Below are 15,973 nucleotides of genomic sequence, written 5' to 3'. Positions count from 1 at the left end.
CACCGGATCGGCAATGATTGTGACGTCCGCGACACCATCGAGGCTAGGCACCACGCTCGGGCATAGTCCTATACCCCTGAGCGATAGGGCGAGGGCCCCATCCCCGATCACTTTGGCCCTAGGGCATTCGGGGCAGCGATGCGGGCGGCCCCCTACCGCAGGCATTTTTGGCCGCCGACGCACATGTCCATGTTCGACGGCAAAACCAACTTAGACAATTGGCTGGAGGACTACCGCCTTGCCATGAAGGCCGGGGGGTCAAACAATGACTTCGCTATCCAGTACCTTCCTCTGCTTCTATCAAGCTCAACCAGAGCTTGGCTCGAGCAGCTCAAGCCCGGTAGCATCCGCTGCTAGGGCGATCTTCGTGTGGTCTTCATCGACCACTTTTAGGGTACCTACACCTGCCCAAGGAACTCCTGGGATCTCTGCAACTGCAAGCAGAGGGCCGACGAGACCCTCCGGGAGTACATTCAACGCTTCTCCAAGAAGTGTAATGAGCTCCCGAACATCATCGATGCCGACGTGATCAATGCCTTCATTTGTGGCATGACCCGCGAGGCACTCATCGACGCGCTTGGTCGGGAGACCCCGTGCATGACGCGGGAGCTCATGGACATCACCACCTAGTACGCCACCAGTGAGGAAGCTGTCCAGGCCAACCTCAGCGAGAAAGCCAAGGCTGCTGGCCACCTTAGTGGTGGCGACGGCACCGATGACCCCACCTTATCCCAGTGACACCGTGACAAGCGGAACAACAACCGGAAGCACCGTAGGGAGGAGATGGTCGCTGCGGCTGATGCGCCGCCAGACCTCAGCCCCGTGGGCACGCTGCATGACCGGAACACTTCGAGAAGGCACTCGAGTCCCCGTACCCGTTCCACGGGCGACATGCAAAGCACCTCCTTAGGGACTGTGCCACCATGAATGGCTACATACGTAGCACCCTTGGCCAACAGGGCAAGGCCTAGAAGCCTTCCTCGAAGGCCATCGACATAGCATACAGCGCCCAAGAGGAAGACAACGAGTTCCCTGAGGCCGAGCGCTGCCTCATGATCTTCGGGGGCTCCCAAGCGCACGAGTCCCACCAGCAGCGCCGCATCACCGAGCAGGAGGTGAACGCCATCCACACCCTCGCTGCCCCGATGTGGCTCCGGTGGTCCCATACGGCCATCACCTTTGACCAAGAAGACCATCCCAATCGCGTCCCCCATCTAGGGTGCTACCCGCTCGTGGTCAGCTCGATCGTGGGCACCATGTGCCTCACCAAGGTGCTGATGGATGAGGGCAGCAGCCTCAACATACTCTACGCCAGCACCCTCGACAAGATGGGCATCCCTCGGAGCAGCCTACGCCCCAGCAAGGCGCCATTCTACGGGATCATGCCAAGGAAGGAAGCCATACCTCTCGGGCGCATCTGGCTCAATGTCACCTTTGGCCAGCTGGACAACTTCTGCAAGGAGCCACTCACCTTCGAGGTCGTCAACTTCGCTAGTGTCTACCATGCCTTCCTCGGTCGACCATGCTTCGCCAAGTTCATGGTCGTCCCCAACTACACTTACCTCAAGCTCAAGATGCCCAGCCCGAAGGGGGTCATCACCATTGAGGGTAGCTTCGAGTAGGACAACTACTACGAGCAAGACTGCATCACCCAAGTAACCGCACTCATCACCCCTATGCTCCCGATGGCCCTAGCCGCAATGCAAGAAGAGCGCCGACGGAGGAAGCATCCAAGATGGTGGCAGTGCTCGACCGACCGAGCATTGGCAAGGCGGTCAAGACCTCTAGTGGCAGGGGTGGCTTGGCTGGCCCCTCCATCTAGGCGCTCGGCTCCCTAGAAGGGGCTAACCTGATCTAGGTGAGTTCCAACCTTTCCCCATGAGGGAAGACCATCGTCGAGCCATCCGCCTAGAAGTGACACCTCCCAAGCCATGGCCTACCTACCGACCTCCCTCGCCAGCCTACCTCTCCAATAGCAAAAACCAAGATAAGTCCTGACCCCCCAACCCTCTTGCTTCGTTTACCTCTGTCTACTCTATTCACTGTCTTCCTTGACCCGAGCCATCCCAGTGATGGCTCGGCCACATCGAAAGATCGACTAAGCTAACAACTTGTTGGCCTTTTATGAAGGAGGACCGATGTGGAAGGCCCCTGATCAAGGCAAGGACTGGACGAATGAAGCAGGAGGAGCAGACGAAAGATCAGTAAGGCACTGACGGAGTGGCCCCGGCCATCGCGTTACCAGCTATGTCCTCTTTCCCCTCTCTTGTGTCCATTCCATTTTCTTTGCAGCTATCTTCCTGTCTCCCAATCCTTCATTGGATCATTCCACCCCACCGCTTGCCAGTCCAGGGGCCCCCTAGAAGGGGCATCGCTGAGGGTTCAAGGCTGGCCGACTAGGCTTCAAGGTCACCCGAAGCAACTAAAAGTGTGAGGGACGTTCGGGAGGTGAGCCCACGCGACTGTATCCAGGGCACCCAGGAGCGCCCCGACCGTTTTGACGAATGATGTCCGAGTACTGGCCTGAGAAGCTCATGGTGACCCAATGAGGGAAGCAGTGAGTCCCCGAGTACCGATAGATGGGCTCAGGAACTATACGAGTGGCTCGGTCGGCAAGCCGAGGATCTCCCCTCAGGGGGACATGACCGTGGCAAGGAACACCCATAAACCTAGGGTTCTCATGGACTTACCCGCTAGCAGAACGGGAGCAGTGATCTTGGCCAATGAGGCCATCGTCATAACAGCCTAGCCCAATGAGGGATCAAGTCTCTGAGCACGACTCAATTGCAAGATGGGATTACACATGAAAGTAAGTTCATTTCATTGATTGGGAACGACTCGATTAATAGTATACGGTGGCAAAAACAACTACCGACCTACCACGCCGGAGAAGGCCTACCTCCCCAGACCTACTTTAGGCGCGTGTGCAGGGGGTTTCGTAGGAGGAGGGCCAACAAGACACCATCCCGACCCCTTCTACGGGACTTGCGCCACTGGGCTCCTAGGCCGAGGGCCTCCGGGGGATTGACCGACCCCACCGTGGATGAAGACTAGAGAAGATTGGTAGCCCCCCACCCTACATGAAGCAGGATATGTGCAGCATCACGGAGTATCTCCCGCCACATCATGTAGTTGTGGGGGCTACCTCATTGGAGTCCTTCCACCCTCGAAGATGCTATCGCCCGGTGGACAACACCAAGCTCACTCGAAGGGAAGCGACACACTTCATCACCACCGCCATCGCCACCAAAGAAGATGGATCTAAGGAAGAAGAAGAGAGGGGGCTGGAGGAAGGGATTGAAGACACTACGTCCCCTGGGGGCCTCCCTTTATAGCCAAAGGTGGTGCCCTGTGAGCAGCTCTGGGCCCTCCGATCAGCCATCAGTGGCTACAAAGGACCCTGGGGAACTGGTTAGGCGTCCCTTCAATCCCTGCAGCATGCCTTCAGGCGGTTGTGTGATGACGGCTGTGCAATAAAGGCGGAGTCAGGGAACTGCTGGCGACGAGTCAAGTCCCCGCTCCACTTTCCACTATGCGCACCACCCACTCCACACATGCCTCCTCATAGGACTTAGGGGGATCCACCTCCCCCTGGGCCCACCGGCTATCATCGACGGCTCGAATCCACGCGCACCAAGTGTCGTAGCTCCTCCTCCACTGGATCAGCTCCACATGGCACCGATGTCCCATCTCTCAGATGAGACGGGACGACACAGGGGCATACGCGCGTCATAACTCCTCCACCAAGCACGACGGCCTAGATGCAAGGCTTCAGCAGATGGGACACACCCAGAAGCTGCCCCCTTTGCTGGCAAGGAGGCCCCACAACAGCCACGAGGGCTACGCCGGCTACCCAGATAGAGCAGCCCAACCCCTCGATCAATGGGCGCTCAGGTGGCGCATCCCCCAAAAACCAACCAACTCCCTAGAGTTGGGTCGGGAGTCGCCGAGTAGCGGGACAAATGAGGGCCTCCGTCTGAGCCTCGGCACACTCCCACTTCCTCGATCTATGGCTGAGAGGACTGGGACTTGTTATCGCAGCCCTTAGAAGGGCTTGAAGCTCTAGATGATCAGATGGCCCTGAGCCAGAGCCCAGCGCTCTTGATCACCTGACCCACGGTATGCTTTGGTCAGAAAGGAGGGCGCCCCCAGACCTGTAGTCAATGACTCCCAGACGAGTCTACCGAACTCTCGCTCAAGTCAAAGACCCATGTGATATGGACTTGCGAAGGGATCAGCATCATCTTTGCTCAGCCTCGATAGCTGAGCACCATCCATCACACTAGAGAAGAAGGACCCGAGCAGGGCACAGCACGCTCGCCAGCAGAAGCCATCCCCGCCAAGGAGGGTTGGGTCACCAGAAGATCGAATTTAACCCTTCGTCGCCATCAAGCTAGGTGAGGCCACGAAGGGGTCGGGGGCTCCTAATGAGATCCTAACATACAGGTATATTAGCCTCGGGTGCAATGGTTCCTGAACGAAGAAGATCCTCCGACTGACCCCTTCAGGATCGCCCGGGGGCTCATGGGCTACGCCCATCTGGCACGCTCGCGCGCAGCCTCTGGCAAAGAGACCTAGCCAAGCCTGACTCGACCACATCTTCCGATCTATGGCACCACCGGGCCTGGCCCTTGGCTCCTACCCGGCTAAAGATGCCAGCCAAGGCCCGAGCATAAGAAGACAAGCCCTAGGCTTCTGATGCTCCCTAGTGCCGCTCCCAAGGCGTGCCCCTACCAACTGCTCCATCGACAGGGTCACGTCTGGGGCGTGACACAAGAAGACAAAGCTTCCAATGGCCTCCGGGGCCTCGACGGCTTCTGGGCCAGTGCGTCAGCCCTTGGAGCCAACCTCGTTCGCCACCAAGAAGACTCTAAAAGGTCTCACCCGGGGGAGGCCGGTTCAAGCCAACACCCCCTGACACGCAGAGTGTTAGAACTGAGTAGCCGGATGACACCCAGGCTTCTTTGTCTCCAAGACACCTCGACGGTCAACGGCGCATCGCTGCAAGCCCCTCCTAGACTCCGATGCATGTAGACCATAGACTAGAACCCCCAAACCGCCTTGTACCCGACCTATATTGTTATATAAGGGATAAGGTCGGACCTAGAGGGGAGAGGATCCCAATTCGATCACCAGACACCACATTCCATTCCATCTGCCTCCGCTCTGCACCGAGAGCAAGGCAACCCGGAGAGGGGCACCGAGAACCCCTCCTCCACCGCATCCCGCCGTCTCCTTCCTCTCCGATGAGGGGGAGACTCCATCGGCGGTGAGGTAACCTTAGGATTAGCACCGAGCTAACCCCCCTACCAAATCTTCTTTCTTTATACTCTGTTGTAACCCCCAGATTTTGGGTGCTCTTGAGTATAAAGATCATCAGCTACTGGACGTAGGGACCGAATTGGCTCAAACCAGGATAAACCGTTGCGTCTTCTCTGCGTGATTCTTGTGTTCCTAAGTCCACCCGAGCCACCGGAGATCCCGTACTCTGACACCAACTCGAACAACATGCTTGCCGCGGTTTCGACCCTGCGACACAAAGCTCATAAATTAGACGAGTGGCATAGGCCTATAACTCTTCCTGTTTTGTTTCTTAGCAAAGCTAGAGTCTTCGATTGAGTTGCCCACTAATTTAACTTACACTTATTAAATAATAAAAGTTTTCCATATACTTTATAAATAAAAAAGTACTTTATTGACAAGGGCGTAGCTTCTTACGTGTAACAATCTCGCATACATATAGAACAATTTTTCTTACATTTTTGTTCTTGTTTAATGTAAAAGGGTCAACATGAAAATGGTAAATTTGGAACGATAAAGATTATAAATTGACCTATTACAACCACAAATGAACCAAATACACAACTATACAGGTTTCTAACAGGCCGGTGTATTACACCACCTCCTACATTCCTGTTCTTTCGATCTCTAATTACATAGAGGGCCCTTTGTTGTTTTGGTAAAAAGAAAAAAATATTCTGATGGAGAAAATAAAATGACCTTTGTATAGAGCAGAAAATAAATGTTCCACACATAATAGGTGGAGGCATGGACTGATCAAAGGTAGCACGAGGGCAATCACCAGGAAAAATTGAAGAAGTATATATGCTCCCTCCTCCTCGTTTTAAAAAAGTTGTAGTAGTACAAATATTACAATCAAATTAGAACCACTCGTGTACCAGTACTGCCGCTGGTACGAGTAGTATTTGACATGCTATATGCTATAGCTGTACAATCTGCTGTGTACCTGAGTTGCATTGGTTTTGCATCCACTGCAGACTATATGTTGATATATGTGGTTAACCCACCAAGCACGGTTCTGAATACAAAGTTACCAAATGGCCGGTGCCCCAAATGATGACCATGGACTAGTCAATGCTTGCATGGAAACTGTTCAGGAGAGAGCTGTGGTAAGCCTGAGTATGGGATCATCTCCTGGATGGCAGTTCGGATTTGTGTGGTCTTGTCTCGGGAAAGGTAGACAGTGTTTGATAGATCCAACACCCTCTTCTCACAGGTGATAAAGATCATCCTACAATGTAAGATGCGACAACCGATGAGTCATCTTAGTGGTAGGCTATTTCCCAACACCTTCCAATCCTATGGATAAAGATTTTTGTATACGTTTTCACTAGTCTGCAATTTCATTCTTCTCCATTGTACATATGTTTGCCTGTAATCGACTAGGGGCACACAATGCTAGTATCAAATATATAAAGGTGCAGTGGCACTCACAAAGCATCCATTGCACACTACTATCTATTAAAGTCTTTCAGAAGAGCCTCTAGTATATTAAAGATTTTTAGAAGGGCATCTGTTAATGGGAAACAACAGAGGTGGTCACCAATACCAGCCTCTAGTAATCAGTTAAAAAAAAAAAGTCATGCAGCCACACTGCTGGCCCATCGCTAAACACACGGCTGCCCATCGCCTTCGCCAAGCCCATCCACAACGGATCTTGTTCGTTTCCCTCTCGAACTCTCATCTTAGACTTGATGCATGGATTTCTTTATGGTTGGTGTGGAACCCACCCACGTAATCATGGATATCACCATTACCACAGTAGAGGTTGTTGCCATCATATAGGCCGCCTACGCTACATCCCCAGCCATGCCACCTCAGGCCCAACCACCACCACACATGATCCGGCCTGCGATCTGACCTGTGATGAAAAGCCAGAGAGAGTGAGGTAAAGGGAGAAAGATTAAGGGACCATCACTGATTGAAGACCATGGTGTGCGATCGCGAGTACCGAGGATCGAAACCAATGTGAGAGTAATTGGATGTTTTGTACAAATCACTAAAGACGTGGAAACAAAAATGGGCATGCATGACCTAACTAGTAAAGATGAGAGTTGTAGGATCTCCTTTTAAAAAGGAAAAATGGAGGAGCCTTTGATTCAATAGCCAAGGCTCAAATTCCTTATATATGTAGGCTTCCTTTTTGCCTTCCTACTAAAGATCAGGTGCATCTATGTGTCTAAATCACCCATATGCATTCAACACCGAACCAGCAAAAGCACTAGAGAAATACATCACCTAATTTCCTTGTACATAGTATCATGGATTGGGAGAAGATGCATCTGGGTTCTAGGATTCAAAACATGAAAAATACTCGGCTGGTGTCCCTGATGATGGCCACAGACTACTCAATTCTTTGAAATACTCAAAAGAGTTGTGTAAGCCTGAGCAGGGAAATGTCTATTTTGCCTAATATGAATCAACATGTACAGAAGTCCATGTAAGGCATAATATAATTGGTGGAAGTGTTCTAGGTGGCATTACATAGATATGATTAACAATAATTCGATCACAATTCACATATTAGTATAATACATTAGAAGCGACCATACTATTAGACAAGCACACAGCAAAATAAAGTGAGCTTATGACCCATACAACTAGAACAATAATATTTTTTTACAAGACCACTCTTCTTTCCTTTAGATCAAGGAATTCAAAAGTTATATCTTCGTAACTGTATACCATACAATTTCTCTTATACGCAAAGGTACTCATTATATGTAAAACAAAAAAAAAACAGATGGACTAGGAAATTTGGGATAAGAGTCACATCTATTCTCTAGATATACCGTCTTAATCGATTTAGCATTCAGAAATAGGAAATTTGGAAGCAAAGAACAAAATTACTACAAAACAAGCAAACAAACAATTTTGAATCTTGATGCCTGCAGACCGTGAGTGCCCAGAAGACTAGTAAACCAGATCACCACTCACCAGGCTGGATCGGATTGGGGACCATGAGACTGGAGATGTGGAGAGCAGGCCAGCATGCAGGGCAACCTAAGAGCTCCAAGCCAGTCGGAGAGCGATGACGTCCACACACAGTGACCGTAGGAAGGTGAGGCGTTGGGCAATTGTGTGCCGTGGTGAGCAATTGCTTGTTGCTGTAGATCCTCAATCGGAATGACAGAAGTCAGGAGACAAGCAGAGCAGACCTTGCAAGTTGTAACTTTTGGGCCTGCAGACTCAAGTTTTACATGGGTCTCTCATCTAATCATAGCTGGGCATTGCTAATGAATCATTAAATCGCTATTTTTTCTGAATCTCAACAGGGGAGGTACAGGCCCAGCCCACGTTGACTGACGTGTAGCTCCACCTCTGAGCTAGAGTATCCGGTCATGCCCCCAAGGCCCTTGTTCAACTCGTGCGATCTTGTATCGAGAGATTTAGACAGTTTGCATTGATCCAACATCTTATGGTCACTGTCCATTAAGACTTGCCCAAGGTGGCAGATGGAAGTGATAAAGCGGCATAAGGAGTCTTTTCAGTGGTAGTCTATTTCCTGACACCTTCCTTTCCTATGGAGGATGATTTGTGTCTATGTTTTCACTATGCACTTTCATTCTTCTCCACTCCAGTGTATATATAGTAGCTTTCGACCGTGTAGGGGCATACAATGCCAGTATCAAGGTGCAATGGTACTCACAAATTAAAGCATATCCACGGCATTCAGTGGTGGTCATATGTCGTAACTACGATCTGAAATGGTTCCAACCTCCAGCAAAAATATCTGTCCTTTAGTTTGAGATATAAAGATTTGTCACAAGGTTCCCCCATTTATAGAATCAATTTTCTTCGCCAGATTAATGGACACTCTTATAAATAGCTATGCAGTTTCCATTATTTGTCTTCAATGGCAACAGATCATATTGCTGCATGCATACACACATGCATCTGTATGTACAAACTACAAAGTACCACAAGCTACTTTAAATGGGTTTAGCTTGGGACTTCTTTCAATTCTAGATCCAATAATGCCTCATAAAAGGGCTTCCTTATAAAATTTCTTTGGAACACAATCAATTTTGAGGACATTAGTAAATTGGAAAAGGACGTGGACACAATGAAACTTTTCAGAGTGCAGGAGTTCAGTTATGTGCGCACAGTTCTGGTAAATGTATTTGCAGCTAAGTTCTTATCGAATTTCAGTATTGCCACTGACTCTACTTGTGGTACTTCAATTACAATATGACCTGACATGACATTGTGGCGTAGCTCAGCAATGGTTTTTGAAATTAAAAGTCAGCCGGGACCATTGAGCAGCTCTTATTTCTTTGGATGATCAGCTCTTATTTCTTTGGATGATCGGCTATCGACCTCGGTCATTGTTCGGCACTGACCCGGGCTGCCAATGTTGCGAATGATGAATGGTTGGAAAGGCGGCGGCTAAAGCTGGAGCTGGAGTCATTGCCCTTTTGCTCACCTCACCCACAATGCGTATTACCTTCATCCTAAAAATCTTGATGTTTTAGGATACTTTGACAGATTGAAAGATGTGTGAACTGACCATGGATGCTCCTGTTAATTAAGTGCTGGAGTATTTTAGTTTCCAAATGCTACGAAGGCTATGATTGGAGAAGGGTTGATTTGATGCACATGTGGATCCTACCAAGTGTCTAATAAGTACTACAATGATGTGTGTTTTGTGGGAGAAAATCTGAATCCTCAATTGACAAGTTTTTTCAGTATGAAGAGAGTACATTGTACGGCATCCTTGGCGATAGCGAAGTTGAGTCGTTGGTGCAACCGAAGAGAGGCCATGACACTAACAGGTGACAACTAAATTGGAACATGCTCTAGCTCTAGCTCTGCTATTGCTTTGTATTGGTTTTGCAGTCACTACAGAATGCACATTGATATTTGTGGTTAACACACATGCCGCACGCTGTTCTGAATCCACACAGTTACCAACTGGCCGGTATCCCAGATGATCAGATCAAGGGCTATTCACTGCTGTTCAGCAGGATTGTACAAGCCTGAGTGCTCTAATCTTTTCGAGCCAACACCATCTGCTCATGGCCTCAATGATCATGCATGCTCCATCTCCCTCGAGCACACACGTGCAGTCTTTTCCACGCAAGGTCGACATGCTTCCATCTATCCAACACCCTCTGCTCAGTGTCCATTAAGACCTGCCCATGATGAAATAAGCCAGTGGAACAACAGCACATGAGATGAGACAGTGGTAGGCTTTTTCCCGATGCCTTCCATGACTAAGGAGGAAGAAGATTAATGTCTACATTTTCACTAGTGTGCACTTCTATTCTATTCTTCTCTGTTGTGTATTTGTCACCTCTTGGTCGAGTAGGGGCACACGATGCCAGTATCAAATATATAAAGGTTTAGCGGCACCTACAAAGCATCCATTGCATTCAATCATGCTGATATGTGGTACCTACGCTTTAAAATGGTTCACCATCCAGCCAATTATCTGTGCTTCTTCATCATCTTCCGATAAAAGATTTGACATCAATGTTTCGACCCACTATATCATTAATTTTCACCCTTGTTTTAATATACTACGACCTTATAAATGGCTATGCAATCTCCATTGTTTAATGTCAAACAGGTTATATTGTCGGATGCCTATATATGCACACACATTTATACACACACATCTTATAAATAGCTATCCAGCTAGCCCCGAAGTGCCGTCAAACCTGAGGGTGTCCTTTATAAGTTGGAGGTCTTGCTGTAATTAACTAGTGTCAAGAAGACGACGACAACATCACGCATGTAGAGCAACACCCGATGGTGCAGCCACGATAGTCAAGTGGCGTGATGACCCCCCTAGTGTTGGCCATATGCCGTAAGATCACATTGAGGTACTCCAAATACTACCGGAAACAGTAGAATTGCCGAGTGCCTGATGGTTTGCCGAGTGCATTCCATCGGGCACTCGGCAAACATACTATTTATCGAGTGTTTTTAATTAAACACTCGGCAAATATATAGCACTCAGCAAAATAAAACTATGCCGAGTGTCTAGTAAAAAACACTCGGCAAACTATAACAAAACACTCGGCAAACACAAACACTCGGCAAAGTAGAGGCACGTGCGCTGGGCGTGCGGCAGCCATGTGACGGTCGTTGGGTGCGCCGCCCTGCCGTTATAACTTTACCGAGTGTCCGTTAGAGACACTCGGCAAAGACAGAGTTTGCCGAGTGTTTTTTATTGACACTCGGCAAACTGATATTTTTGCCGAGTGTTTTTGTTTGACACTCGGCAAAATTATTATTTTGCCGAGTGTTTTTTATTGGCACTCGGCAAAATAATAATTTTTTTTCTCTCCTGTCCTCTAAACTTTTTCTACTCTCCACATACAACATGTGGTACTACATGTTAAAATTTAGCATATTTCTCGATCTGTTTGCTATATTTAATTAATTTATTGCATTTAGTAGAATTTTTTGGTTTAAGTCAAATTTGAACTGCAAGTGATTTAAATAATAGAATAAATTGATAGGAGAAATCATATTCATGTTATTGAGTCAATTTTTGGGCCTTACTCAGGAAATGAAAAGAATTTTCCAACATTTTGTTCAGGAAACACGACCACGAACGTGTGCCTGAATGGTTTTTAAATTCTAAAAAAAGCAAACGAAGTCTGAAAATCACGAGATTTGTCAAAATCTCATGATATCATATGTGAAGACTGTGGAAAAATTGAGAAGGTTTTCGCACAATTTGTCACGTACGACCTTTATAAACCGAAGCATCTTCGAAGAAGAATCGTAGCATTGAGAAGGATCCAGTAAGATTTGGAGTCAAAGTGACGGTCGAATTGGGGTTTGACTTCAAAAGTTTTTGTATAGGCAATAGACAATATAGATTGGTGCACGTCAAATTTTGGTAATTTTTTCGGATCCGTTTGATAATTTTAATTTATTAACCGCAATTATAGAATTTTAATTGATATAAATTGAATTTGAGCTATAAGTGCATGAAATAATGGATTAATATTCGTAGAAAAATCAAATATGCATTGTTGAGTGAATTTAATAAGGTATTTTTAAATTACATCGTAACAAATTTAGTAGAACATGCTACGAAGAAGGAGGACGGTGGAGCATGAAATATAAACTTTTTTGCCGAGTGTTTTATACCTAACACTCGGTGAAAAGAATAGTTACCGAGTGTCATATAGGGGACACATGACAACTTCGTCGACCCGGCCCCACTGCACAGTATCGGGCCGTAATGAAAATAAAAAAAACAATGCTGAGTGCCCCAGATCTTGGCACTCGGCATATATATACTTTGCCGAGTGCCGCCAATCTTGGCACTCGGCATACTCCTTCATATGCCCCCAATGGCCCGCACCCCCGGCCCTCACCCTCACGCACACAACACGCCACACCGCACGTCGCCTCGGCGCCTCCCTGCCCCGCCACCGCAGCGCACGCCGCCACCCCCACCCCACCGCGCCCCTCCGTGCCCGGCCCTTCACACACACGTCGCACCGCACGCCGCCACCGGCGCGGCATCTCGGCCTTCCCGTGCCGCCGCCGGCCCCCGCCATCCTGGCGCGTCAGCGCGATGCCCCTCTGTAACACCCTAAAAATTGTCTCTTTTGAAAATAGGTTTAAAATGATTTATTTCTGAATTTTGTGCTCATGAAATATAGGAAAATAAAATTTTTCATTAAATTAAAATTCATCTCAAGGTTTAGCAACATGATTGTGCATACATGCCCTTGCATTTGATGTATTTTGTTGAGTGGTTTTGATTGAAAATTTAAAATGGTTTAAATTACTTTTGCAAATGAAATTAAAATTTACTTTGAAATAAAAGAAAAGATAATTTGAAAATAAAAGGATTTAAAAAGTTGTGAAATTTTATTTTTGGAAACCTACCAAAATTGCTCGCTTTATTTGAATTGAAAAGTATATTCAAAACTTCATTTGAATTTGATGAGGATCATATTTGCATTTGGATTGAAAAAGGAAAATGAGCAAAAGAGTTTCTTTACTCATCTCTCCTTCTCTCTCTATTTCAGCCTAGCAGGCCATTGGCCCATTTTCTCTTCTTCTCCCGCTCAGGCCCAGCTTCCTTTTTCTCAGCAGCCGCACGCACCGGCCTTGCCTCCCGCTGGCCCAGCTGGCCGTCGGCCTTCCCCTCTCCTCCCCCGCTCGGGCCGAAGCCCAGGTCGGCCCATCTCCCGCGTATGCTCCGTAGCAGCCCAGCCTCGCTCTGGCCCAGTCGCGCCGTGCCATTCCCCTCCGTCTCGCTGACCGCCCGGCCCCTCTTTCTCCCGTCACCGACCAGTGGGACCCCGCCGTCAGCTTCATCTCCCACCTTCACCCGTGAGCAAGCCGGACTCCGCCGCTGTCATGGAGCGTCCGCGCCGCTCCCGACTCCTCCCCTACCGTGCGCGCCACGCCACTCCGCCCCATATAAGCCGCCCGCACCCCGCCGCCCTCGCCTAACCTGGTAGTGAGCCGCTGCATCGTCCGAGCACCACAGCCGACATAGACTCCACCGCCGCCGGCCGTGTCCGCCCCGCCCATGGCTCCCTCTGCTTGCCGTGCCTCCCAAGGCTCCGGGACCTTAAATGCCGGGTGCCCGTACCCGCCGCCTCCACCCCAAGCTCCTGCGTTGCAGCCACCTTCGCCGAGCCACCACCTGTGCCCAAAGCCACACCGCCGCGAGCTCCACTCCGCCCAACCGCGCCCGAGGCCACCACCGTGCTGTCCCATCTTCCCCTGAACCCTCCATCGAGCTCGCCTCGAGCTCCTCTTGCTCCCCGTAGTCCTACCGTGCCTTATGGTGACTAGTAACATCGAAGCCGCCGCCGCCGGTGAAGTCCCGTCATGGCACCGCCGTCCAGGTATTACGCCGGTGACCCCATCTCTCTCTCTCTCTCTCCACTCTCGATCGTCCATTTGGAAATCTACGACCCTGATTACAAGATACCGGTTCGCAGTAATTTTTGCTAAAGATCCCCTTCACTTTTCTGATTTCGAACCCGCGGTCCATTGTGTACTTCACAGTTTACGCTTTCTTCTTTTAAAAGCGTATTTTTCTCGGTTTAGATCCAAAATACGTTTTCACTTATTTACAGATTTGCCACTGATTTTGTTTTCGCCATAACTTCTCTTTTTTAACTCCGATTTGACCCGTTCAACTTGCGTTAGGTTCGTAATTTCATAATCTACATATTTATACTACTGTTAGATATGTTTTCAACTTTTAAAATTCGTGGTTAGATTTAATCTATTATTTTATTAAAGGAAATCTTGTTTATTTCATATCTTCTGCGTTTTAATTTTGTTTTAGTCCATTCAAGTTGCGTTAGATTCATAGCGACGAGATCTACGTATTAGTGACAATGTTTATCATGTCACTCATACTGGAATTTCATGGTTTGAATCATATCTTAAATAACAATTATGCAACTGGATTTGATAAATAAAATATGACTTGTTTTATTTTAGTTTTATAAATCTAATCTGAATTTGACTTAATTTATATTATCTATAAAATATCTTATATATGTTTTTATACAATTAAAACACATGAAGCTAATAGTTTTATATTTTCTTTTATGAGAAGATCTTTCGGTAGTTGTATCTTTTCAACCGTAGCTCCGATTAGCATGCCTCTCACGTCTATGTGTTCGTAGCAATGCGGAGAATTGTATTTCATACTCTTTCACTTATTTTTCTATGATTAGTGTACTGTTCTGATTTAGTTCTATTGTTTGCTTCGTGTATGATTGTATGGATGCTTGTGTGGTGCTTCATGATTTCGTCCAGTCGGTGAGATATACGTGGTGATCAAGAAGAAAAAGAAGAAGAACATTGAAGATTAAAGCTTACTGAAGGATCGGTGTTTTAAGGCAAGTATAGCATGAGATCTTCCTTGTTGTCCTATACACCTTTCATCATTTAATTCATACTGCATGTGTCTACCTTGACTACCACTAAGGATATCCTAGTCTTTTGTACTTGTACCTTGTTACCTATCGGGTATTGCACTGGGTAGTATGATGTTAGTGCTCAACTACAACCATGATCTTGTAACTTGACTAATGTAATATGCAATAAACACTAAAAGATGCTTTTTAGCAACATGGAACAAGGGGCTAGAGCATTGGGCTGTTTTTATGGTACTCTAGATTCCTCTCCCTAAGGACTTATCTGTAAGTGATCATCCGGGACTTACAGTACAACTGTGAGGGCTACATGGCTCTGGCTTTAGCTTAGTATGAGGACATTTTCTAGCTTGTTAGTGGTTACCTTTATTGGCGTAAGAATGGCTTGACGAATCGGGTATAGGACAGCCTCTACTCTTATGTGTATAGCCATGATGGAATTGTGCCATTCGACAGGGGGTTCCTACATCTGTTTGCCGAGTGAATCTAATGGCCCTAACTTATTAGACGAACCTTTGAAAGGCTTCATAGTGAACCCTGCCGACCTTCCTTGGTAGTGGGTCAAGAGGCTGATCACCTCGGGCGAAAGGGTAAATCACGACTCACAGTGAAAGTGTACAACCTCTGCAGAGTGTAAAACTGGTATATCAGTCGTGCTCACGGTCACGAGCGGCCTTGGAATATTTACGGAATAGATGATGGACACTAATGATATGGATTATGAAGATGCTCACAAATGGTTAATTGTTTATGCTATTCATTATTCATGTTTACCTGATCATGTGTTTATA

At 47.7% G+C, this 15,973-nt stretch overlaps 1 protein-coding gene across 1 annotated transcript; it reads right to left on the bottom strand.

Moving 5' to 3' along the window:
* Nucleotides 1-13,300: 13,300 nt before the first annotated feature.
* LOC136543514 (uncharacterized) lies at nucleotides 13,301-14,004 on the bottom strand. Its single transcript, XM_066535937.1, has 2 exons — nucleotides 13,675-14,004; nucleotides 13,301-13,603 (listed from the first exon to the last, which is right to left on the bottom strand). The coding sequence occupies exons 1-2, from the start codon at nucleotides 14,002-14,004 to the stop codon at nucleotides 13,301-13,303; spliced, it is 633 nt and encodes a 210-aa protein (XP_066392034.1).
* Between the last annotated feature and the right edge of the window lie 1,969 nt (nucleotides 14,005-15,973).

This window comes from Miscanthus floridulus, chromosome 3 (assembly GCF_019320115.1).
Source record: "Miscanthus floridulus cultivar M001 chromosome 3, ASM1932011v1, whole genome shotgun sequence".
Taxonomy (NCBI): Eukaryota; Viridiplantae; Streptophyta; class Magnoliopsida; order Poales; family Poaceae; genus Miscanthus; species Miscanthus floridulus.
Note: the sequence above shows the minus strand (reverse complement) of the source record. Positions and strands in the feature narration are given on the sequence as shown.

What these genes read in the sequence shown, in the direction of transcription:
- LOC136543514 (XM_066535937.1), bottom strand. Translation starts at nt 14,004, where the DNA reads ATGGGACAGCACGGTGGTGGCCTCGGGCGCGGTTGGGCGGAGTGGAGC. An exon ending in GGAGTGGCGTGGCGCGCACG is followed by an intron (nt 13,604 to 13,674) that starts GTAGGGGAGGAG and finishes TCACGGGTGAAG; the next exon opens with GTGGGAGATGAAGCTGACGG.